This window comes from Bos javanicus, chromosome 21 (assembly GCF_032452875.1).
Source record: "Bos javanicus breed banteng chromosome 21, ARS-OSU_banteng_1.0, whole genome shotgun sequence".
Taxonomy (NCBI): Eukaryota; Metazoa; Chordata; class Mammalia; order Artiodactyla; family Bovidae; genus Bos; species Bos javanicus.
The window spans coordinates 4,611,314-4,638,884 of record NC_083888.1 but is presented as its reverse complement, the minus strand read 5'-3'; the positions used below and the strand labels follow the sequence as shown (position 1 = coordinate 4,638,884).

At 39.9% G+C, this 27,571-nt stretch overlaps 1 protein-coding gene across 2 annotated transcripts in view; it reads right to left on the bottom strand.

Moving 5' to 3' along the window:
• GABRG3 (gamma-aminobutyric acid type A receptor subunit gamma3) overlaps positions 1-27,571 on the bottom strand; it is an 846,425-nt gene that overhangs the window by 122,442 nt on the left and 696,412 nt on the right. The window contains exon 7 of one of the 2 annotated variants that reach the window (XM_061394212.1): positions 9,135-9,832. The exons of the other annotated variant lie outside the window; for it this stretch is intronic. Coding sequence (XP_061250196.1) covers positions 9,651-9,832 — 182 coding nt within the window. The 3' untranslated portion in view covers positions 9,135-9,650. Of the gene's footprint in view, positions 1-9,134; positions 9,833-27,571 lie in introns of those variants that run through there. 2 annotated transcript variants of the gene reach the window in all.

Below are 27,571 nucleotides of genomic sequence, written 5' to 3'. Positions count from 1 at the left end.
GAGGCAGCCCTGGAGGACTTGGGTCTGCTCCAGTGGGGACAGGGTGTGGAGATGGCATAACTGCTTAAATCTGGGGAACACCCATGGGGCAAGGTGAGCAGGGAAGTCAATGGCCATGGGTGCAGGAGATATTACCCTACTGGGAGCCTTTTCTTGTCTCCAGTGTCAGGCACTCAATGTGCAGTGTTGACTAGTCCTTCCGATGGCAGCTGATGGCATGTGGGGAGAGGGAGGCTACAGGGTGGTTCCACTCCCTGCATGTGACTCAACAGTAGTGCCCTGGTTCCATGGCAGTCTAGTTTTCCTCCAAAGGCATTCCATCTTGCATATTTCCTCCCTCCTCTTCCTGCAGGCTGTCTTCCCACAGCTGATAGCAGTGCTCTTTTTGGGATTGCTTTCCAATTCATAGGCTCCATCTCCCAGGACCATGCACAACAATGAGAATGCATCCCAGGCCAGGGTATGTTGGGCATGTACATGGATTGTGTGGTTCTCACTTCATCCAGACTCACAGATCAGCTGCTTCATTCTCTTTTGACAGCCTCAAGTGCTTCACTTCTTCACCCCAGGGTGCAAATCAGGTGCTGCTTTCTCTCCTCCTTCCACTTAGTTACATGTGGATCCATATGGTCCTTTCTGGTGATCAGGTCTCCTGGTAATGTTCAGCCAGTGTTCTGTGAGTATTGTTGCAAGTAGAGATGTATTTCTGATGCAGCCATGGAGCCACATCCACCTACTCCTCAACCTTCTTGGAACTCCCCTATCTTTTGTATTTGTAATTAAAATTCCCGAAGACGGTATGATGGTGGTGGTGGCGTAGTCGCTAAGTTGTGTCCAACTCTTGCGGCCCCATGGCCAGACTTCTCTGTTCTTGGGATTCTCCAGGCAAGAATATTGGAGTGGGTGACCATTTCCTTCTCCAGGGGATCTTCCCAATCCAGGAATTGAACCTGGGTCTCCTGCGTTGCAGCCATATTCTTTACTGACTGAGCTATGAGGGGAGACAGTATGAAGACTGAGGTACAAGGGAAGTTATGAGGGAAGACGGTATGGAGATTCCTTATACAATTAGAAATAAAACCAACATATGACCCAGCAATCCCACTCCTAGGCATATACCCTGAGGAAACCAAAATTTAAAAAGACACATGTATCCCATTGTTCATTGCAGCACTATTTACAATAGCTAGAACATGGAAGCAACCTAGATGTCCATCGACAGAGGAATGGATGAAATTGTGGTACATATACACAGTAGAATATTGCTCAGCCATTAAAATGAAGGCATTTGAGTCAGTCCTGGTCAGATGGATGAACCTAGAACCTATTATACAGACTGAAGTGAGTCAGAAAGAGAAAGATAAATATCATATTCTAACACATATATATGGAATCTAGAAGAATGGTACTGAAGAACTTATTTACAGGGCACCAACGGAGAAACAGACATAGAGAATAGACTTATGGACAAGGGGAAAGGGGAGGAGAGGGTGAGCTGTATGAAAAGAGTAACATGGAAATTTGCATTACCATATGTAAAATAGATAGCCAACAGGAATTTTCTATATGGCTCAGGAAACTCAAACAGGGTCTCTGTATCAACTTAAAAGGTGGGATGGGGAGAGAGATGGGAAGGAGTTTCAAAAAGGAGGGGATATATGTATACCTATGGCTGATTCATGTTGAGGTTTGACAGAAAAGAGCAAAATTCTGTAAAGCAATTATCCTTCAATAAAAAATAAATGAAAAACAAAGATAATAAATGTGAGGTGTTTTGAGCAAAAAAAATTTTTTGATATTAAAAAAAATCTATTGAAAAAATTTTTAAAGTTGTTTTCTGGTGACATTATCTATATTTTCATTTATTATTTTTTCTCTTCTCTTAAAAATATTAGTTATTTTCATACTAAAGTCTTTGATGGTTAACTCCAGTGTCTTAACGACCTGTACCTATTATTTTTCTAATGGGTTTTGCTTATTTGACAATGGTGCACACTTTGTGATGAAAATACTATGTTTTTTAAAAATCATATTTCAAAGACAATTCACTCTTTTTATTTTTGATCAACAAGTTTGGGGCTAATCACTTCAATATCATGGATTAGGGTAACTCAAGGAAAGCCCCTTGATGAAAGTGAAAGAGAGTGAAAAAGTTGGCTTAAAGCTCAACATTCAGGAAACTAAGATCATGGCATCTGGTTCCATCACTTCATGGGAAATAGATGGGGAAACAGTGGGAACAGTGTCAGACTTTATTTTTTGGGGCTCCAAAATCACTGCAGGTGGTGATTGAAGCCATGAATTTAAAAGAAGCTTACTCCTTGGAAGGAAAGTTATGACCAACCTAGATAGCATATTCAAAAGTAGAGACATTACTCTGCCAACAAAGGTCCATCTAGTCAAGGCTGTGGTTTTTCCAGTAGTCATGTAGGGATGTGAGAATTGGAGTGTGAAGAAAGCTGAGCACTGAAGAATGATGCTTTTGAACTGTGGTGTTGGAGAAGACTCTTGACAGTCCCTTGGACTGCAAGGAGATCCAACCAATCTATTCTAAAGGAGATCAGTCCTGGGATTTCTTTGGAAGGAATGATGCTAAAGCTGAAACTCCAAAACTTTGGCCACCTCATGCAAAGAGTTGACTCATTGGAAAAGACTCTGTTGCTGGGAGGGATTGGGGGCAGGAGGAGAAGGGGACGACAGAGGATGAGATGGCTGGATGGCATCACCGACTTGATGGGCATGAGTTTGGGTGAACTCCGGGAGTTGGTGATGGACAGGGAGGCCTGGCGTGCTGCAATTCATTGGATCGCAAAGAGTCAGACATGACTGAGCGACTGAACTGAACTGACAGTTTCAAGAAGTATTGGTAAGTTATGTAGACTATTCCTTGATTGTGAATTTCTGATGTTTTCTTCTTTATTAGTCTGAGGATATTTGATTTTGGGAGGAAGACATCAGAGGTGCAATCCCATTTTCATCACATTATATCAAGAATATGTTTCACCAACATTGTAGGACTGTTAATGTTTATCTCCATCTCCTGGTTGAAGATGTATCTGTCCTATGTCTGTTCTGTAAAATTACCTTCTGCCTTCCATTTTACTCTGTATTCATTGGAAAGAAGTCATTAAAAGTAGCCCACACTTGAGGAGTAGAAGAATAATGCCTGGGCATTAATATCTGCATAAATTACTTGGAATTCTTATGCACAGAAAATTTGTCCTTTCTCCTATTTATTTATTTAATCACATTTGTATAGTGGAGATGCATGCATATGTATTTTATGTGGGTTATAATAACATACTTTATTATAAAATAGTTAGATTAAATAAATAAGATAAATTAAATAATAAAAATAAATTATCTTGCTCAAATTTTTCAACTTTGATAATTGCAATGTCTTTTAGTTGGCTCATATGTCCCTTTGACATACCACCATCGTTTTGTTTGTATGTGTGTGTTAGCATTTTCTTTCTTCCTTGCACTACAAGATGCTACAGGCTTATCTATATTTCTTGCCTCAGTCCTACAAATAGCTATTTATTCAATGATTTTTGGTTCTTTTTATTGGAGAATGGTATTGAAAACCAATATTTGAATCATTGATGCTGGGCTATCTGCTTTTAGGAATTCTCAGCTGACTGAGCAAGGAAATAGATGCATATATACTAACTTGTGCATATACACATATCTATAAATATTTGGTTTCTTTTAAATAAATAAAGCTTATAAAAAACCCAGATCATATATCTTGCCACTGACATATTTTGAATAATTCCAAAATATACTTTTCTTGAATTCCCTGCAGGTTTATACTCAGTGAAGGTATTGATATACACATTTAAAATGGTCAGAATAATAGTCTAGTAGAGGTATTTCTTGTTATACTTTGTGGATTTGATAGGTAGATAGATAGACAGATGATAGAAAGATGAAAGATTTAAAATTTCCAATTTTCAATATGCAACATGGCTTTTGGCTATTACAAAGGAAAGGCCTTCTGTAATCATCTTTGGGGGAATAGTGGAGGAAGGCAGGAAGACTATACAAAGACTGTTCAAGAGCATCAGTAACCTAAACAATACATAACGTTATTGAGACAGCCAGAAGTCATAACAAGATTATTTTTCACTGGATGTGATCCTACAGGAATGTGATTTTTATTCCATACATTAGATACAGTCTGGTCTGCCTCACCCAGCATGCCAAAATTTGGTATCATTAGAATTGTGAAATCCAGAATCCTTGGTGCCTCCCTGAGAGATTCTGATCCAAAAGGTTTGAGATGAGGTCCAGGAGTCTCAATTTCTTACTAGCTCCCAAGTGAAGTCGCTCAGTCATGTCTGACTCTTTGTGACCCCATGGACTGTAGCCTATCAGGTTCCTCTGTCCATGGGATTTTCCAGGCAAAAGTGCTGGAGTGGATTGCCATTTCCTTCTCCAGGGGATCTTCCTGACCAAGGAATCGAACCCGGGTCTCCCACATTGTGGGCAGAAGCTTTGCCATCTGAGCCACCAGGGAAGCCACTAGCTCCCAAGTGATACCAAAGCTGCCAGTCAGCAGGCCACCCACATGCTGCACTCAGAAGCCACTGGCCTGTGCCCTGCACTGTTCACAGTAAATGCAAGAGGTCCTCTTGGGAGAGGACTTTGATCTTGAATGCCACTAGAGAATCCAAGTATGAAGAGCGTATTCAGGATAAAGAGAAAGTCTTACTTCAAAATGCACCTGAAACACTAACCCTCATGGTGTGTGATATTTTCTAGGTTACTGTTATGGGTTGAAATGCATGGGGTCGAGGAGGCTCTACTGGGTCCCAGCTGAGGCTAGTATCTTCTCAGAGCTTTTGTTTGTCCCAGGCCCCAAACTTTGAGCCAGAGTTAGCAATGATAGCCAAATTCATGATCCTCTTGAATATATCTATCTGTTAAGGATGCATAAGGCCAACCAGATATCAAGATCTCACCCTCACCAACTGGTCCCACTGATTAATGTGAAGCAGGGTCTGCAGCACATATTCTGCCTGTGCCGGGTGTGTTTTTGCCGGTACGAAAGGTCACTTCCATCCACCAGGGCCTGAGGCTCCTCAGATACTTGAAATGAAACAAGAAGGGCTGCTTGATGAGGTCATGGAACACCTGGAAGAGTGTCCCTTCTTGCTGCCCCAGCTGAACAAGCATGGGAAACTGCTAGACTACCTTTGGCCTCCTAGGTAGTCAAGGTTCAGTTGCAATCATAAGGCCACTCTTGGTTTTTTAAAGTTTTATTTTATTTTTTAAAATATTGGAGTTTTAACACCCAGTACTACAGAGTGTCACCTTAATTGGAAATGCAGTCATTGCAGATGTAATCAGTGAAGTCAAACTAAGGTAGGGTGAGCCCTAATCCAATATGACTGGTGTCTTTATACAAAAGGTGAAATTTGGACACCGACACGGACACAGAAAGAATGCTATCTGTAAGCCAAGAAGAGAGGTCCAGGTCAGATATTTGCTTCAAGGTGTTCAACCTGGTGGCACTTGAATTTGGGCTCCCAGCCTATGTTCATCGCAGCACTGTTTATAATAGCCAGGACATGGAAGCAACCTAGATGTCCATCAGCAGATGAATGGATAAGAAAGCTGTGGTACATATACACAATGGAGTATTACTCAGCCATTAAAAAGAATACATTTGAATCAGTTCTAATGAGGTGGATGAAACTGGAGCCTATTATACAGAGTGAAGTAAGCCAGAAGGAAAAACACCAATACAGTATACTAACGCATATATATGGAATTTAGAAAGATGGTAACGATAACCCTGTATACGAGACAGCAAAAGAGACACTGACGTATAGAACAGTCTTATGGACTTTGTGGGAGAGGGAGAGGGTGGGAAGATTTGGGAGAATGGCATTGAAACATGTAAAATATCATGTATGAAACGAGATGCCAGTCCAGGTTCAATGCACGATACTGGATGCTTGGGGCTAGTGCACTGGGACGACCCAGAGGGATGGTATGGGGAGGGAGGAGGGAGGACGGTTCAGGATGGGGAACACATGTATACCTGTGGTGGATTCATTTTGATATTTGGCAAAACTAATACAATTATGTAAAGTTTAAAAATAAAATAAAATTAATTAAAAAAAAGAAAAAAAATACATAAAGCAAGAGAAAAATTAAAAAAAAAACAAAAAACTGAGAATAAATTTCTGTTGTTTAGCCATCTGGTTTGTGGGACTGTTTGGGCCGCCCCAGGAAACTCATGCAGTCACTCATGCTGTTGAACGGTTTTTATGAATTTTAAATATATAAACATATTCATTATATTATGTAAAAGTCTGATATTGATATAAATAATACTTTTATATATTTCCCAGCAGAGAAAAGTAGAACCAGTTAAATAAAAGTGGTTTCCCAGGGTCACATCCAAAGGAGGTAAGGGTTCAGTTCAGTTCAGTTGCTCAGTCATGTCTGATTTTTGCGACCCCATGAATCGCAGCACACCAGGACTCCCTGTCCATCATCAACTCCCGGAGTTCACTCAAACTCACGTCCGTCGAGTCAGTGAGGCCATCCAGCCATCTCATCCTCTGTCGTCCTCTTTTCCTCCTGCCCCCAATCCCTCCCAGCATCAGAGTCTTTTCCAATGAATCAACTCTTCGCATGAGGTGGCCAAAGTTTTGGAGTTTCAGCTTTAGCATCATTCCTTCCAAAGAACACCCAGGGCTGATCTCCTTTAGAATGGACTGCTTGGATCTCCTTGCAGTCCAAGGGACTGTCAAGAGTCTTCTCCAACACCACAATTCAAAAGCATCAATTCTTTGGCGCTCAACTTTCTTCACAGTCCAACTCTCACATCCATACATGACTACTGGAAAAACCATAGCCTTGACTAGACAGACCTTTGATGGCAAAGTAATGTCTCTGCTTTTGAATATGCTATCTAGTTTGGTCATAACTTTCCTTCCAAGGAGTAAGCCTCTTTTAATTTCATGGCTGCAGTCACCATCTGCAGTGATTTTGGAGCCCAGAAAAATAAAGTCTGACACTGTTTCCACTGTTTCCCCATCTATTTCCCATGAAGTGAGGGGACCAGACGCCATGATCTTAGTTTTCTGAATGTTGAGCTTTAAGCCAACTTTTTCACTCTCCACTTTCACTTTCATCAAGAGGCCTTTTAGTTCCTCTTCACTTTCTGCCATAAGGGTGGTGTCATCTGCATATCTGAGGTTATTGATCTTTCTCCTGGCAATCTTGATTCCAGCTTGTGCTTCTTCCAGCCCAGCGTTTCTCATGATGTATTCTGCATATAAGTTAAAGAAGCAGGGTGACAGTATACAGCCTTGATGTACTCCTTTTCCTATTTGGAACCAGTCTGTTGTTCGATGTCCAGTTCTAACTGTTGCTTCCTGACCTGCATATAGGTTTCTCAAGAGGTCAGGTGGTCTGGTATTCCCATCTCTTTCAGAATTTCCTGATGAAAATTCTTACACAGACTCTGTGATGGTGTGAGGCAGAAATGAAGATAGTCCATCTCAAAGTACCTGGTGTTGGCATATGTCTAGAGATTGCCTCATGCTTCTCAAGTTTTTCAATGCTTTTCTATTTCACAAATAAGTTCCATAGTAGATTTATATTTGTTTAAAAACATGAAATAATAATATCTAACCTCTTTAAATAATAATATATACCCCCTTTTAAAAACTTGGAGTAATAATATCTCACAATGATTTGTGAGAGCCAGCAAGAAAGATAATACATCGATTGCCTTAATATCCTTGGGAAAAAAGGAGTACATATTATTGACATCATTAGATTGAGTTATGGAGAAGGCAATGGCAACCCACTCCAGTACTCTTGCCTGAAAAGTCCCATGGATGGAGAAGCCTGGTAGGCTGCAGTCTATGGGGTTGCAAAGAGTCAGACACGACTGAGTGACTTCACTTTCACTCTTTACTTTCATGCATTGGAGAAGGCAATGGCAACCTACTCCAGTGTTCTCGCCTGGAGAATCCTGCGGATGGAGGAGCCTGGTAGGCTGCCATCTATGGGGTCGCACAGAGTCAGACACGACTGAAGAGACTTAGCAGCAGCAGCAGATTGAGTTAGGAAATTGAAAACAAGGAATAACACTTGTTTATGTGTATACCTGTGGTGGATTCATGTTGATGTATGGCAAAACCAATACAATATTGTAATTAACCTCCAATTAAAATAAATGAATAAAAAGAAAAAAGCAAATAATTATATTAAAAAAAAAAGAAAAGAAAGTTATTTAACAAGGATCCTCTTAAATGCCATCAGAATGCTGTGGATGACCTTTCACATTGTGAAATGCTATAAAGCACAGTTGTGTTTTATGAATACTTATCAAATAGTCTTAAATGTTGACACCTAATTCATGCTGGATATGACAAAAAAAAAAAAAAAACACACATATAGAACAACATATAGACATGTGTGTAGGCATGTCATGACTTTGAGCTCTTTGTGGGCTCCAGTCCCACTCTACCCATCTCACTCTATCTTGAGTCCACAGCAATGGACTCAATTTCTATGTATTAGAAATAATCTCATTCATTCCTGATGCACCTTCCTGAAAGCCTTAATTGTCACCAGAGGCTAAGTTTTCTCTGCAAAATTGATTTTGGCTAAATGAATAAATGAATGGCTATAATAAAAATGCTTTGTTTACTTAAAAAGAATTATGAAGAAGCTTATCAACAAGGCGAAGTTGAACATTTGCCATGATGTTACTTTAGGATTTTAAGGGGATTATAGAACCTCTTTTTCAGATCCATTATTTCTGGACATGAATCCTATTAACTTTGAGTTTCTACAGAAAGAAGACTATGATAACTTGGAATTCCCTAAGTGTGCTATCAGATCAGATCTCTGAAAACTGAAATGATATTTGTGAGGCCACTCTAAAGATTTTATATAGATGGAGGCTAAGAATGATATGAGGAAGCATATTGAATGATGTGTAACCCATTTGAATTATGTTGGTCTTAAAGAGTATAAAAGCCAAACATTTTTTTTATCAGTAGATTAACTCCTGTAAGAATAGGGACTTGTCTTGTTTTCATACGTAGAGATATTAAAACATAAAAAGTGATCACCAAATAAAGAAATCTCGAAAAGAGTTTATTTTTATGTTATTTATTTTGTAGAAACACATTCTATTAATAAAACCATTCCTTGATTAACATAATCCAGATTATGTCAATAATCAACAACCGCCATCTTGTGAGAATTGTTTTGTAGTTAATGCCCATCAATGGCTGGCAGTGAATGTAAAGACTATTAATTTGTAAGCATATAAATTGGACTTTTTAATGATCCAAAAGGATGTTTTCTTTACAAATGCAGTAATACAAAGACTGACGATGGTTGTAAAGCTTTTAAAAATTGTTGTTGTTGTTGTTCAGTCATAAGTCATGTCCAACTCTTCACAACCTGCTTATAGACTGCAGCATTCCAGGCTTCCTTGTCCTTCAGCAAATCCTGGAGTTTGCTCAAATTCTTGTCCATTGTGTCAATGATGCCATCCCACCATTTTTCCTCTGTTGCCCCCTTCTCTTCCTGCCCTCAATCCTTCCCAGCATCAGGGTCTTTTCCAATGAGTCAGATCTTCATATCAGGTGGCCAAAGAATTGGAGCTACAGCTTCAGCATCAGTCCTTCCAATGAATATTCAGGGTGATTTTCTTCAGGATTGAGTGGTTTGCTTTCCTTGCATCCCAAGGGACTCTCAGGACTCTTCCAGCACCTCAGTTCAAAAGCATCAATTCTTTGGTGCTCAGCCTTCTTTGTGGTCCAAGTCTCACATCCGTACATGACTACTGGAAAAGACATATTATACAGATTATACAGACCTTTGTTGGCAAAGTGATTTCTCTGCCTTTTAATATGTTGTTTAGGTTTGTCATGGCTTTTGTTACAAGTAACAAGAGTCTTTTAATTATTAATTTTTTATGGGCCATAATATTGGTAAAAATAAATAAACTAATTTGAAAAAAAATAATTTCCATAATAAAATGTATTGCTGCTGCTGCTGCTGCTGCTGCTAAGTCGCTTCAGTTGTATCCAACTCTGTGCGACCCCATAGATGGAAGCCCACCAGGCTCCTCCGTCCATGGGATTTTCCAGGCAAGAGTACTGGAGTGGGTTGCCATTGCCTTTTCCAATAAAATGTATTACGAGAAATAAATTTGAAAAATTCTCTGTGGCAGAATGAAATTCTTTTCCTCTATCAGGATACATGTGGAATTTATGTATAAATATTTTACTTAAATCAAATATAGACTTAATTATTGACTAGTATGCTAATTTTGTAAGGCTATTTTTTTTTTTTTTTGCATTTTATCCTCAGCTATGACTGGAATACTCAATATGCCTTCTAAATCCATAAAACAGTATTATCATTCATAAATGAAATGCTCAGAGTGATGTTTTATAGACTAATAATGCCATTGTTGATATTCCATGAAATAAGTATTTTCTGGTAAAAGGAATTTGAGGAGTGCTGTTTTAAACACAGATTTATTCAACACAATTCTTTCTTGTGTTTAGGGACACTGGATATCTTCAGAAGTGTGCCATATGCATGCTTTCTATTGACTGCTGTGATTAGAAGACAGTTCTGCTAACACCAACTTTGGTACCTCATTAGGATACTGTGACCTGCAGAAGTAGAGAAATGCTAAGAATCCTGATCATTGTGATTTCTTCCATAGGGTGCCAGAATGGAGCCCTCCTCCTTTCTATGCTTCTGCAGCAATTGTTGGGACACATTTATATTGATATCTCAGTAAATTCTAATTCCTTGTCTTCTGTGCTGTAGTCTGGAAGCTCTCTAGGGTCAAGAAGTGTCCAACACATTCTAACTTTTCCATGAAACATTTTTTGCAACTAAATGAATTAATAGATAATTGAATCTAAGAATCAGTTCAGTTCAGTTGCTTAGTCGTGTCTGACTCTTTGTGACCCCATGGACGGCAGCACGCCAGGTCTCCATCACCAACTCCCGGAGTTTACTGAAACTCATATCCTGCAAGATTCCATGAATCTCTCTGGAAATGCAGGTGCAGTCTATTACCTGTATTTCCTTAAGGCAAAAAATATTCACAGGCTTGAAACAATGAAGGGAGGGATCCAGATTCAGGCAGGCATTATTATAAAACCTGCTTTATCTAGGTCTGTTCTGACAGGTCTCACTCTCTGGGTATTCCTGGCTTTAAGGACCCTGTTAGCATGATTCTATGACATACTAATGATATCAACTTATTCAGCTCCATTTTGGAGATGGTTGATGAACCTACTAATTGTTGTTGTTCAGTCACTCAGTCATGTCCAGCTTTTTGCAACCTCATGGACTGCAGCATGCCAGGTTTCCCTGTCCTTCACCATCTCCTGGAGCTTGCTTGAACTCATGTCCATCGAGTCGGTGATGCCATCCAACACTCTCATCCTGTCATCCCCTTCTCCTCCTGCCTTCAATCTTTCCCAGCATCAGGGGCTTTTCTAATGAGTCAGCTCTTTGCATCAGGTGGCCAAAGTACTGGAGCTTCAGCTTCAGCATCAGTCTTTCCAATGATTCAGGATTGATTTCCTTTAGATTGACTGGTTTGATCTCTTTGCAGCCAAGGGACTCTCAAGAGTCTTCTCAAATACCACAGTTCAAAAACATCAATTCTTCGGTGCTTAGCCTTCTTTTTGGGCCAACTCTCACATTCATACATGACTAATGGAAAAACCACAGCTTTGACTATATGAATCTTTGTTGGCAAAGTAATGTCTCTGCTTTTTAACATGCCATCTAGGTTTTCCATAGCTTTTTTTCCAAGGAGCAAGCATCTTTTAATTTCATGACTGCAGTCACCATCTGCAGTGATTTTGGAGGCCAAAAGAATAAAGTCTGTCACTGTTTCCATTATCTCCCCATCTATTGGCCATGAAATGATGAGATAAGATGCCATGATCTTAGTTTTTTTAATGTTAAAATTTAAGCCACCCTTTTCACTGTCCTCTTTCACCTTCATCAGGAGGCTCTTTAATTTCTCTTCACTTTCTGCCATAAGGGTGGTGTGGTGTCATCTGCATACCTGAGGTTATTGATATTTGTCCTAGCAATCTTTATTCCAGCTTGTGCTTCACCCAGCCCAGCATTTCGCATGATGTATTCTGCATGTAAGTTAAAAGAGCAGGACAAGAACCTACTAGACTTGTAGTCATATTTACCATTTTGCAACCCCTTCATGAATCAGAGCTTTGTTGTGATGAATGGGTTGCATAACTAAATGAAACCATGAGCCATGACATGCAAGATCACCTAAGAACGGGTCATAGTAAAGATTCCTGACAAAATATGGTCCACTGGAGGAGGTAATGGCAACCAACTCCGGTCTTCTTGTCTGGAGAACCCTATGTACAGTATGAAAAGGCAAAAAATATACGACATTGGAAGATGAGCCTCCCAGGTTGGAAGGTGTCCATTATACTACTGGGGAAGAGTAGAGGGCTGCTGCTGCTAAGTTGCTTCAGTCGTGTCTGACTCTGTGTGACCCCATAGATGGTAGTCCACCAGGCTCCGCCATCCCTGGGATTCTCCAGGCAAGAACACTGGAGTGGGTTGCCATTTCCTTCTCCAATGCATGAAAGTGAAAGTGAAGTCTCTCAGTTGGGTCTGACTCTTCACGACTTCATGGACTGCAGCCTACAAGGCTTCTCCGTCCATGGGATTTTCCAGGCAAGAGTACTGGAGTGGGTTGCCAGTGCCTTCTCCCGAGTAGAGGGCAATTACTATTAATAATAGCACCAAAAAGAATGAAGCGTATGGGCCAAAGTGAAAATGACATGCAATTTGGATATATCTGGTGGTGATATTAATGTCCAATGATGAAAGAACAGTATTGTATAGGAATCTGAAATGTTAGTTCCATGAATCAAAGTAAATTCGATGTGGTCAAGCAGAACATGACAGGACTGAACATCGACATCTTAGGAATCAGTGAACTTAAACGGATGGGCCTGGGTGAATTTAATTCAGATGACTGTTATACCTACCACAGCAGGCAAGAAAACCTTAGAAGAAATGGAGTAGCCCTCATAATCAATAAAAGAGCCTGAAATGCAATACTTGGGGGCAACCTCAAAAATGATAGCATGATCTTAATCATTTCCAAAGCAAACCATTCCATATCACAGTAATCCAAGTCTATGCCCAAAACACTGATGCAGAAGAAGCTGAGGTTGATCAGTTCTATGTAGACCTACAACACCTTATAGAAGTAACACCAAAAAAGATATCCTTTTCATCGTAGAGGATTGGAATGTGAAAGTAGGAAGTCAAAAGATACCTGGAATAACAGGCAAGTTTGGCCTTGGAATACAAAATGAAGCAGGGCAAAGGTGAACAGTTTGGGCAAGATAACACACTGGTCATAGCAAACATCCTTTTCAACAACCCAAGAAATGAATCTACACATGGGTATCTCCAGATGCTCAATATCAAAATCAGACTGATTATGTTCTTTGCAGCCAAAGATGGAGAAGCTCTATACAGTCAGTAACATCAAGATCTGGAGCTGACAGTGGCTTAGATCACTAGCTCCTTATTGTAAAATTCAGGCTTAAGTTGAAGAAACTATGGAAAACCATTAGCCATACAGGTATGACCTAAATCAAAACCCTTATAACTATACAGTGGAGATGATGAACAGACTCAAGATTAGATCTGGAAGACACAGTGCCTAAAGAACTATAAACTGAGGTTCATAACAATATAGAGGAGCCAGTGGTCAAAACTATTCCTAAGAAGAAGAAATGCAAGAAGGCAAAGTGGTCATCTGATGAGGCTTTACAAATAGCTGAGGGAAGAAGACAAGTGAAAGGCAAGGGAGAAAGGGAAAGATATAATCAATGGAATGCAGACTTCCAGAGAATAGTAAGGAGAAATAAAGCCTTCTCAAATAAACAATGCAAAGAAATAGAGGAAAACAGTAGAATGGGAAGACTAGAGACCTTTTCAAAGAAACTGGAGATATCAAGGGAACGTTTTACACAAGCTTGGGCATGATAAAGGACAGAAACAGTAGGGAACTAACTGAAGCAGAAGAGATTAAGAAGAGGTGGCAGAATACACAGATCTATGCAAGAAAGGTTTTAATGACTCAGATAACCATGACTGTGTAATCACTCACCCAGAGCTGGATATCCTGGAGTGTAAAGTCACATGGGCCTTAGGAAGCATTACAATGAACAAAACTAGTTGAGGTGATGGAATTCCAACTAAGCTATTTAAAATCCTAAAAGATGATGTTGTTAAGTGGGGCACTCATTGTGCTGGCCAATTTTGAAAACTCAGCAGTGGCCACAGGATTGGAAAATGTCAGTTTTCATTCCAATCTCAAAGAAGGGCAATGCCAAAGAATACTCAAACTACTGTACAATTGTGCTCATTACACATGCTAGCAAGATCATGCTCAAAATCCTTCAAGCTAGACTTCAGTAGTACATGAACCAAGAACTTTCAGAAGTACAAACTGGGTTTGGAAGAAACAGAAAAACCAGAGATCAAATTGCCAAAATCCATTGGGTCATGGAGAAAGCAAGGGAGTCCCCCTAAAAAACATCTACTTTGGCTTCATTGACTATGCTAAAGAGTAGGATTATGTTGATCCCAACAAACTGGAAAATTCTTAAAGAGATGGGAATAGCAGGCCACATTACCTGTCTACTGAGAAATCTATATGTGGGTCAAGAACCAGAAGTTAGAACCTGACATGGAACAAGTGACTGATGCAAAATTGGGAAAGGAGTACAAAAGGGCTGTATATTGTCACTCTGCTTATCTACTTTATATGCAGAGTATGTCATGTGAAATGCCAGGCTGGATGAATCACAAGCTGGAATCAAGATTGCCAAGGAGAAATATCAAAAGCCTCAGATGTGCCACTTTAATGGCCAAAACTGAAGAGGAACTAAAGAGCCTCTTAATGATGGTAAAAGAAGAGAGTAGAAAAACTGGCTTAAAACTCAGCATTCAAAAAACTAAGATCATGGTATCCAGTCCTCTCACTTCATAGCAAATACAAGGGGAAAAAATGTGAGCAGTAGCATATTCTTTTCTTGGGCTCCAAAATAACTGGGAATAATACTGCAATGAAATTAAAAGATGCTTGTTCCTTGGAAGGAAAGTTATGACCAACCTAGACACCATATTAAAAAGCAGAGACATCACTTTGTAGACAAAGGTCCATATAGTCAAAGCTATGGTTTTCCCCACAGGGTTCCCTGGTGGCTCCAATTGTAAAGATTCTGCCTGCAATGCAGAAGACCTGGGTTTGATTCCTGGCTCAGGAAGATCCCCTGGAGAAGGGAATGGCAACCCACTCCAGTATTCTTGCCTGGATAACTCCATGGACAGAGAAGCCAGGCAGGCTACAGTCCATAGGGTCCCAAAGAGTTGGACATGACTGAGCAACTAACAGACATGTGATATTTTCAGTAGTTATGTATGGATGTGATAGTAGGACCATAAAGAAGGATGAGTGCCAAAGAATTGATGGTTTCAAATTGTGGTGTTAGGGAAGACTCTTGAGGCTTCCTTGGGCTGCAAGGAGATCAGATAAGTCAATCCTAAAGGAAATCAACCCTGAATATTCATTAGAAGGTCTGTTTATGAAGCTGAAGCTCCAGTACTTTGGCCACTTGATGAGAAGAGCCAACTCACTGGAAAAGACTCTTACGCTGGGAAAGATTGAAAGGGAAGTGGCAGAGGAGGAGATGGATAGATAGCATCACCTACTCAATGGATATGAATTTTAGCACAGTCTGGGAGATAATGGTGGATAGAGGAGCCTGGTGTGCTGCAGTCCATGGGGTTGCAAAGAGTCAGACATGACTTAGAGATTGAAAGACAACAACCTAAATAAGAATTTTCCTCCAGAATCTGGTACAAATACCATGATTCTCTCCAGCTTGTGCCCAATATTATTTTACTTATCTGCTCACATATTGTTCCAAAGGCCTTAGTTCTTTTCCTTTTTGCTTTTGAAATCTGTTTAACCCATATACCGTACCACTTACAAGACTTGTTCATTTGACTGACAGAAAGTCTTTTAAATATATTACTTTCTTTCTCTTCCCATTGCCTCTTTCTGACTCAAATCTCATGATTTCTTATATCATCCCTCCTAAATGATCTCCTTAACTCAAATACTTTTGTCTCCAGTTCATTTAGGAGTGTATCAGTAGGAGTCAAGCCCCATATATGTACTTCATATAAATCAGTTAATGACATGGACAATGTCCCCTACATGGAATAAGACCAAAACATAAATGCAATAAATACATACAGTTATATGGTAGATAAGATCAGCTTGTGAATGTTGAGAGTGCTAATAAAGTAGTCAGGATAGGAATCAATGAGACGATATTTCCTGAGACTAGATTTTTTAAAAAAGCAAGTTTGTCAGGCAGAAACCCCGAGGAAGGGTGTCTATTGCACAGATAGAAAATAGCTTGTCCAAAACCATACAGTGAGACCATGATTGGTAAGGTTGGAGCAGAGTCAGAGAGAAGGTGGTGGGTGACTTGTGGGGAACCATCATGGGCTAGATCATGTAGAGCTGTATAGTGCATTGTAAAGACTCTGGCATTTGCCCTAAGCAGAAGACGGGGTTGGGGGGGGTGGTCATGGAAGGTTCTGAGCAGAGAAATGTCAACTTCAGTAATGAAGAATCATCTTTTGATGTACTGTAGGTGGTCAAAGCTCAGAGAAGCAATGGCACCCCAATCCAGTACTCTTGCCTGGAAAATCCCATGGACGGAGGAGCCTAGTAGGCTCCAGTCCATGGGGTCACTAAGAGTCAGACACGACTGAGTGAGTTCACTTTCACTTTTCACTTTCATGGCATTGGAGAAGGAAATGGCAACCCAGTCCAGTATTCTTGCCTGGAGAATCCCAGGGACAGAGGAGCCTGGTGGGCTGCTGTCTATAGGGTCGCACAGAGTCGGACACGACTGAAGCAACTTAGCAGTAGCAGTAGCAGTAGCAGCAGGTGGTCAAAGCTAGAACCAAAGGGACAAATTAGGAGATTAATGTTATAATTGAGGTAAGAGTTTATGGTGACTCAGATCAGTAAAACTGGCAGAAAATCATCATATATAAAATACAGTCAAGGAGGCGGTCCTAAGATGGTGGAGGAATAGGACGGGGAGACCACTTTCTCCCCCAAAAATTCATCAAAAGAACATTTGAGTGCTGAGTAAATTCCACAAAACAACTTCTGAATGTCGGCAGAGGACATCAGGCACCCAGAAAAGCAGCCATTGTCTTCGAAAGGAGGTAGGAAAAAATATAAAAGACAAAAAAAGAGACAAAAGAGGTAGGGATGGAGCTCTGTCCCAGGAAGGGAGTCTTAAAAAGAGAGAAGTTTCCAAACACAGACTCACTACCGAGTCTGTGGCGAGCCTTGGAAGCACAGAGGACAACATAACAGGGAGGAAAAATAAATAAATAATTAAAACCCACAGATTACCAGCCCAATGGTAACTCCCCCAGCGGAGAAGCAGCGCAGACACCTGCACCTGCCACTAGCAAGCAGGGGCTGGGCGGGGAGGTGTAGGCTGCATTGCTTAGAGTAAGGATCGGGCCTGAATGCCCCGAGGGCAATCTGAGGGAACTAACTTGGGCTAGCAAACCAAACTGTGGGATAGCTACCACGCGAAAAGCCCTAACCTAAGACACTGCCAGGCCTGCGCACAGAACGAAGGACTGAACAGAACTAGCCGGCTGCAGAACATCCCCCTTCGGTGACAGGCAGCCAGAGCCGGAAGGGGGAAATCGCAGCCCCAGAGAGACATTATCTACCAAACTGCAAGCAGGCTTCTTTGCTAACTAAGACTTCTTGGGATTTTGGACGGTCAACATCCACCTGAGAAGGTGCACGGGTTGTACACCCAGAAAACCGAGTGGCAGGGACAGGGGAGGTGATAAGTCGCAATGACCGTGCTTGCCAAACACCTCATCACCTGAGCTGCTCGGACCTGGGAAGGGCACAAAAAGCAGGCCCAACCGAGTCTGTGCCTCTGAGGACTACCCGAGTGCCTGAACCTGAGCAGCTTAGACCTGGGAGGTGCATGCAACCCAGGGCCGGCCTTGGATGGTTCCCGGTGGAGCAACCTACAACCTAGAGCCTGAGCAGTGTGGGCATGGAGGACACACGTGCTGTGAGCAGGGGTAGGCCCAGTGTGGTGGAGACACTGCGAGCACACACTGGTGTTATTTGTTTGCAGCATCCCTCCCTCCCCACAGTGTGACTGAACAAGTGAGCCTAAAAATGTGTCCTCCACTGCCCCCCTTGTGTCAGGGCGGAAATCAGACACTGAAGAAACCAGCGAACAGAAGCTAAAACAGAGGGAACCACCTTGGAAGTGACAGGTGCAATAGAATAAAACCCTGTAGTTAGTACCGACTACATAGGAAGGGGCCTATAAATATTGAGAAATATAAGCCAAAATTGAACTGACCCCACATTGCCCACAACAACACCAGAGAAAGTCCTAGATATATTTTTACTATTTTTATGATTAAAAAAAATTTTTTAAGTCCCCTATTACTCCTTTAATTTTCATTTTTATAACCTACTATTACTTTGCAAAAAAAAGACCCTATTTTTTTAAAGCAGACTTCATATATATATATATATATATATATATACATATATATATACACACACATATTTTATAATTTTTGTGACTTTTTTTTTCTTCTTTTCTTTAATATTGTATTTTTGAAAATCCAACCTTTACTCTAGATTTTTAATCTTTGTTTTTTGGTATTTGTTGTCAATTTTGTACCTTTAAGAACCCAATCTTCAGCACCCATTTTTACTTGGGAGCGAGATTACTGGCTTGATTGCTCTCTCCCCCTTTGGACTCTCCTTTTTCTCCACCAGGTCACCTCTGTCTCCTCCCTCCCCCTTCTCTTCTCTACCCAACTCCGTGAATCTCTTTGTGTGTTCCGGATGGTGGAGAACACTTAGGGAACTGATTACTGGCTGGATCTGTCTCTCTCCTTTTGACTCCCCCTTTTATCCTCCTGGCCACCTCTGTCTCCTTCCTCCATCTTCTCTTCTTTGTATAATTCTGTGAACATCTCTGAGCAGTCCAGACTATGGAGTGCACATAAGGAAGTGATTACTGGCTAGCTTGCTCTCTCCTCTTTTGATTCCACCTCATCTCATTTGAGTCACCTCTAACTCCCTCCTCCCTCTTCTCTACTCCATGTAACTCTGTGAACCTCTCTGGGTGTCCCTCACTGTGGAGAAACTTTTCATCTTTAACCTAGATGTTTTATCAACAGTGCTGTATAGAAGAAGTCTTGAGACTACTGTAAAAATAAGACAGAAAACCAGAAACAGGAGGCTTAAGTCCAAATCCTGAGAACACCAGAGAACTCCTGACTCCAGTGAACATTAATCGACAGGAGCTCGTCAAACACCTCCATACCTACACTGAAACCAAGCACCACCCAAGGGCCAACAAGTTCCAGAGCAAGACATACCACACAAATTCTCCAGCAACACAGGAACCCAGCCCTGAGCTTCAATATACAGGCTGCCCAAGGTTACTCCCAAACCACTGACATCTCATAACTCATTACTGGACACTTCATTGCACTCCAGAGAGAAGAAATCCAGCTGCACCCACCAGAACACCGACACAAGCTTCCCTAACCAAGAAACCTTGACAAGCCACCCATACAACCCCACCCACAGTGAGGAAACTCCACAATAAAGAGAACTCCACAAACTGCCAGAATACAGAAAGGCCACCCCAAACTCAGCAATATAAACAAGATAAAGAGACAGAGAAATACCCAGCAGGTAAAGGAACAGGATAAATGACCCCCAAACCAAACAAAAGAGGAAGAAATCAGGAATCTATCTGATAAAGAATTCTGAATAATGATAGTGAAAATGATCCAAAATCTTGAAATCAAAATGGAATCACAGATAAATAGCCTGGAGACAAGGATTGAGAAGATGCAAGAAAGGTTTAACAAGGACCTAGAAGAAGTAAAAAAGAGTCAATATATAATGAATAATGCAATAAATGAGATCAAAAACACTCTGGAGGCAACAAATAGAATAACAGAAGCAGAAGATAGGATTAGTGAAGTAGAAGATAAAATTGTAGAAATTAATGAATCAGAGAGGAAAAAAGAAAAATGAATTAAAAGAAATGAGGACACTCTCAGAGATCTCCAGGACAATATTAAATGCCACAACATTCAAATCATAGGAGTCCCAGAAGAAGAAGACAAAAAGAAAGACCATGAGAAAATACTTGAAGAGATAATAGTTGAAAATTTCCCTAAAATGGGGAAGGAAATAATCACCCAAGTCCAAGAAACCCAGAGAGTCCCAAACAGGATAAACCCAAGGCACATATTAATCAAATTAACAAAGATCAAACACAAAGAACAAATATTAAAAGCAGCAAGGGAAAAAACACAAATAACACACAAGCAGATTCCCATAAGGATAGCAGCTGATCTTTCAACAGAAACTCTTCAGGCCAGGAGGGAATGGCAAGACATACTTAAAGTGATGAAAGAAAATAACCTACAGCCCAGATTACTGTACCCAGCAAAGATCTCATTCAAATATGAAGGAGACAGACCAGCAAAAGCTGAGAGAATTCAGCACCACCAAACCAGCTCTCCAACAAATGCTAAAGGATCTTCTCTAGACAGGAAACACAAAAAGGGTGTAAAAACTCAAGCCCAACACAATAAAGTAAATGGCAACGGGATCATACTTATCAATAATTACCTTAAACGTAAATGGGCTGAATGCCCCAACCAAAAGACAAAGACTAGCTGAATGGATACAAAAACAAGACACCTACATATGTTGTCTACAAGAGACCCACCTCAAAACAGGGGACACATACAGACTGAAAGTGAAGGGCTGGAAAAAGATATTCCATGCAAATAGAGACCAAAAGAAAGTAGGGGTAGCAATACTCATATCAGATCAAATAGACTTTAAAACAAAGGCTTTGAAAAGAGACAAAGAAGGACACTACATAATGATCAAAGGATCAATCCAAAAAGAAGAGATAACAATTATAAATATATATACACCCAACATAGGAGCACGGCAATATGTAAGGCAAATGCTAACAAGTATGAAAGGGGACATTAACAATAACACAATAATAGTGTGAGACTTTAATACCCCACTCACACCTATGGATAGATCAACTAAACAGAAAATTAACAAGGAAACACAAACTTTAAATGATACAATAGACCAGTTAGACATAATTGAAATCTATAGGACATTTCACCCCAAAACATTGAATTTCACCTTTTTCTCAAGCGCACACGAAACCTTCTCCAGGATAGATCACATCCTGGGCCATAAATCTAGCCTTGGTAAATTAAAAAAAAAACTGAAATCATTCCAAACATCTTTTCTGACCACAATGCAGTAAGATTAGATCTCAGTTACAGGAGAAAAACTGTTAAAAGTTTCAACATATGGAGGCTGAACCACACGCTGCTGAATAACCAACAAATCAAAGAAGAAATCAAAAGAGAAATCAAAATATGCATAGAAACGAATTAAAATGAAAACACAACAACCCAAAACCTGTGGGACACAGTAAAAGCAGTGCTAAGGGGAAAGTTCATAGCAATATAGGCATACCTCAAGAAACAAGAAAAAAGTCAAATAAATAACCTAGCTCTAAACCTAAAGCAACTATAAAAGGAAGAAATGAAGAACCCCAGGGTTAGTAGAAGGAAAGAAATCTTAAAAATTAGGGCAGAAATAAATGCAAAAGAAACAAAAGAGACCATAGCAAAAATCAACAAAGCCAAAAGCTGGTTCTTTGAAAGGATGAATAAAATTGACAAACCATTAGCCAGACTTATCAAGAAACAAAGGGAGAAAAATCAAATCAATAAAATTAGAAATGAAATGGGGAAATCACAACAGAAAACACAGAAATACAAAGGATCATAAGAGACTACTATCAGCAATTATATGCCAATAAAATGGACAATGTAGAAGAAATGGACAAATTCTTAGTAAAGTATAACTTTCGAAAACTGAACCAGGAAGAAATAGAAAATCTTAACAGACCCATCACAAGCACAGAAATTGAAACTGTAATCAGAAATCTTCCAGCAAACAAAAGCCCAGGTCCAGATGGCTTCACAGCTGAATTCTACCAAAAATGTAGAGAAAAGCTAACACCTATCCTACTCAAAATCTTCCAGAAAATTGCAGAGGAAAGTAAACTTCCAAACTCATTCTATGAGGCCACCATCACCCTAATACCAAAACCTGACAAAGATGCCACAAAAAAAGAAAACTACAGGCCAATATCACTGATGAACATAGATGCAAAAATCCTTAACAAAATTCTAGCAATCAGAATCCAACAACACATTAAAAAGATCATACACCATGACCAAGTGGGCTTTATCCCAGGGATTCAAGGATTCTTCAGTCACAGGGATGCAAGGATTCTTGTGAATCAATCAATGTAATACACCACATTAACAAATTGAAAAATAAAAGCCATATGATTATCTCAATAGAGGCAGAGAAAGCGTTTGACAAAATTCAACACCCATTTATGATAAAAACTCTCCAGAAAACAGGAATAGAAGGAACATACCTCAACATAATAAAAGCTATATATGACAAACCCACAGCAAACATTTTCATAAATGGTAAAAAATTGAAAGCATTTCCTCTAAAGTCAGGAACAAGACAAGGGTGCCCACTTTCACCACTACTATTCAACATAGTTTTGGAAGTTTTGGCCACAGCAATCAAAGCATAAAAAGAAATAAAAGGAATCCAAATAGAAAAGAAGAAGTAAAACTCTCATTGTTTGTAGATGACATGATCCTTTACATAGAAAACCCTAAAGACTCCACCAGAAAATTACTAGAACTAATAAACGAATATAGTAAAGTTGCAGGATATAAAATCAACACACAGAAATCCCTTGCATTCCTATACACTAATAATGAGAAAATAGAGAAATTAAGGAAACAATTCCATTCACCATTGCAATGAAAAGTATAAAATACTTAGGAATATATCAACCTAAATAAACTAAAGACCTATATATAGAAAACTATAAAACACTGGTGAAAGAAATCAAAAAGGACACTAATAGATGGAGAAATATACCGTGCTCATGGATCAGAAGAATCAATATAGTGAAAATGAATATACTTCCCAAAGCAATCTATAGATTGAATGCAATCCCTATCAAGCTACCAATGGTATTTTTCACAGAGCTAGAACAAATAATTTCACAATTTGTATGGAAATACAAAATAACCTAGAATAGCCAAAGCAATCTTGAGAAAGAAGAATGGAACTGGAGGAGTCAACCTGCCTGACTTCAGGCTCTGCTACAAAGCCACAGTTATCAAGACAGTATGGTACTGGCACAAAGACAGAAATATAGATCAATGGAACAAAATACAAAGCCCAGAGATAAGTCCACGCACTTATGGACACCTTATCTTTGACAAAGGATGCAAGAATATACAATGGATTAAAGACAATCTCTTTAACAAGTGGTGCTGGGAAAACTGGTCAATCACTTGTAAAAGAATGAAACTAGAACACTTTCTAACACCATACACAAAAATAAACTCAAAATGGATTAAAGATCTAAATGTAAGACCAGAAACTATAAAACTCCTAGAGGAGAACATAGGGAAAACACTCTCTGACATAAATCACAGCAGGATCCTCTATGACCCACCTCCCAGAATATTGGAAATAAAAGCAAAAATAAACAAATGGGACCTAATTAAAATTAAAAGCTTCTGCACAACAAAGGAAACTATAGGCAAGGTGAAAATACAGCCTTCAGAATGGGCCAAAATAATAGCAAATGAAGCAACTGACAAACAGCTAATCTCAAAAATATACAAGCACTCCTGCAGCTCAATTCCAGAAAAATATATGACCCAATCAAAAACTGGGCCAAAGAACTAAGTAGACACTTCTCCAAAGAAGACATACAGATGGCTAACAAACACATGAAAAGATGCTCAACATCACTCATTATCAGAGAAATGAAAAAAAAAAAAAAAGAAAGAAAGAAAATCAAAACCATTATGAGATACTATTTCACGCCAGTTAGAATGGCTGCAATCCAAAAGTCTACAAGCAATAAATGTTGGAGAGGGTGTGGAGAAAAGGGAACCCTCCTACACTGTTGGTGGGAATGCAAACTAGTACAGCCATTATGGAGAACAGTGTGGAGATTCCTTAACAAACTGGAAGTAAAACTGCTTTATGACCCAGCAATCCCACTGCTGGGCATACACACTGAGGAAACCAGAACTGAAAGAGACACATGTGCCCCAATGTTCATTGCAGCACTGTTTATAATAGCCAGGACATGGAAGCAACCTAGATGTCCATCAGCAGATGAATGGATAAGAAAGCAGTGGTCCATATACACAATGGAGTATTACTCAGCCATTATAAAGGATACATTTGAATCAGTTCTAATGAGGTGGATGAAACTGGAGCTTATTATACATAGTGAAGTAAGCCAGAAAGAAAAACACCAATACAGTATACTAACGCATATATATGGAATTTAGAAAGATGGTAATGATAACACTATATGCGAGACAGCAAAAGAGACACAGATGTATCGAACAGTCTTCTGGACTCTGTGGGAGAGGGCCGAGGGTGGGATGATTTGGGAGAATGGCATTCAAACGTGTATAATATCATATAAGAAACGAATCGCCAGTCCAGGTTTGATGCAGGATACAGGAAGCTTAGGGCTGGTGCACTGGGATGACCCAGAGGGATGGTACACGGAAAGAGGTGGGAGAGGGGTTCAGGATGGGGAACACATGTACAGCCGTTGAGGATTCATGTTGATGTATGGCAAAACCAATACAATATTGTAAAGTAATTAGCCTCCAACTAAAATAAATAAATCTAAAATTTTAAAAAAATGTTAAGCAAAAAACATAAAATAAAATAAAAGAGAAAAAAATACAGTCAACAGCATTTTCTGATACATTAGTTATGAAATGTAAGAAAAAGAGGTGAGTTAATGATGACCTTGAGGGTTTTGGATTAACCACATCACTGATGGGGGAGCCACCATCTGACAGGGGAAGACTACATGGGAAATACTTAATGGTACTGATTTGGGACATGTAAAGAACAAGCAATTGGATCCACAAGGCTGGAATTTCTGAGATATTTGATCTAGGGCTGCATATGTAATTTTGTGTGTTAACACTGTGGAAGTATAGATGGGACTCAGGGGGAAGTGAGTATAGACAGAAAACAGAGACCTGGGGCACTTCTAAAGGACTATAATGTGGAGAAAGCAAAGGCACAACATAAAAATGCAAAGAGACAGCAGCAGGAGAATATTCAAGAGAGGAATCCTAGGAGACAAGAGAAGGGAAAAAAGAGAGAAAGATGAATAATGGTGAGAGAAGCATTTTAGAAGTCTCTGGCAGGTGCTGAGAACAGTGCTGGTTAAGAAGTTTAGAATGAAAGCCCACTGAGGTAGGCTTAAGTGTAAGCCCTGGAGTCAGTGAGACTACACAATTCTTTAGAAGGATTTGCTTCAAAGGGCACAAATAGGACAGTAGCATGTGGAGGAAGCAGAATGGGAATAACATTGTGTTGGGCATCTGTTGCCCCTTCAAATCTTCCTTCTACTATTTCTACCAGCTTTATGCATAACATGCTGGGCTGCCTGGACCACACTGGATGTTTTTCAAGCTTCAGCTTCTGATTGAGTTTGACAACTGTGGGGAAGGAACAGATACTGTGAGGAGAGAGAGGTTGTGGCATTTATTCTTAGCTTACCTGCCTCAGGGCTGCAGGTTGGATGGATATTCTGCCAAAGCAACAAATGCTGAAATCCTTTCATGAAAAATTCCAGTAACTACTCTCTCTTCTTCTTCCTTCAGTCATGAAGTGGTAATTGTTCCTCAGTATCACTAATTCAAGATTACAGCAATATGCCTATATATTCCTATTGCTGTTGTAACAAATAACCACTTAGTGGTTTAAAGCAGCAAAAATTATTGGGTTTATAGTTCTTTAGAAGTCTGGCATGTAGTTTGCTTGGCTAAAATCAGTAGGATTGTGTTCCTTTCCAGAAGCTCTAGAATGCATTTTCTTGCTCTTTACATCTTCTAAATCCACCTACGTTACTTGGCTGGTGCCCCGGTTACACCAACTTCAAAGCAAGCAGCTTTGTAACTCTCTATGCTTTTCTTCAGGAGTTGTATCTCTGTCTGACTCTCTTCTGCCAACCTCGTCACACTGGGCCCTAATCTAGGATGCATCTCCATCTGAAAGTCAGCTGGGAAGAAACCTTAATTCCATCTGCAACCTTAATGCCGTTTACCATGTAACACGATGTATTCACAGATTTGTGGGATTAAACATAGACCTTTTTGGAAGCTGTTAGTCTTCCTGCCATAATGTCTTATTGAAATATATGCTAAGATCTGCCAGCAGCAAATCGGAGAAGGCAATGGCACCCCACTCCAGTACTCTTGCCTGGAAAATCCCATGGGCAGAGGTGCCTGGTAGGCTGCAGTCCGTGGGGTCCCGAAGAGTCGGAAACGACTGAGCGACTTCACTTTCACTTTTCACTTTTATGCATTGGAGAAGGACATGGCAACCCACTCCAGTGTTCTTGCCTAGAGAATCCCAGGGATGGGGGAGCCGCGTAGGTTGCCATCTATAGGGTCGCACAGAGTCGGACATGATTGAAGCGACTTAGCAGCAGCAGCAGCAGCAGCAGCCAGCAGCAAATAGCTCCTTCCTTTTATTAAATTCTTCCTAGTTACCCACTTCGCATGTGTCCTTTGTTGCCTACTGGAGACCCAACTGGAATAAACTTTGTTTTTTTTTTTTTTCTTTCACTTTTTGTGAAACAGCAGCTTGTTTTTTAAGTTTTAGAGATAATGACACCGTAGAGAGTAAAAATGTGGCAGAAGAGAGAGGGAGATATATTGGAGTAATCCCTTGTGTAGGGTAGAAGGAGCAAGACCTAGTGTACATATGGATAAGCAATGGGTGTTCATCTGCAATACCCTGCATGAACAGGTAAGCAAATATGTTGGATGTTATCTGATTGCTTTAGCATTTTAGGGAGAATTAGTGGCAAGATCACCAGTGGAAAATCACAAAGAAGGTAGAGATGTCAGAGGTTGAAACTAAGAGCAAAATAGGAACTAGCCATCAAGGAGTGCAGGAGAATAAATAGACTAGAGTTTGCATTTTAATTGAAGTGATATTACACCTAAGGGAGGAAAATTTTGCTTTTGGAGGGAGATGAAAAATCTTGGATACCATATGTAGCCCTCCAAAAGGCCATGGAACATAAAAAGCTATGTCAGAATATCTGTAGTATTAATATTCCAAGGGACATAATAATGAAAAAATGTTTAAAAATATACAATGAATAAAATATAATGAGTAAAGTTTGAAAAACTTTGGACTAGCAAATTACAATATGATTACCTT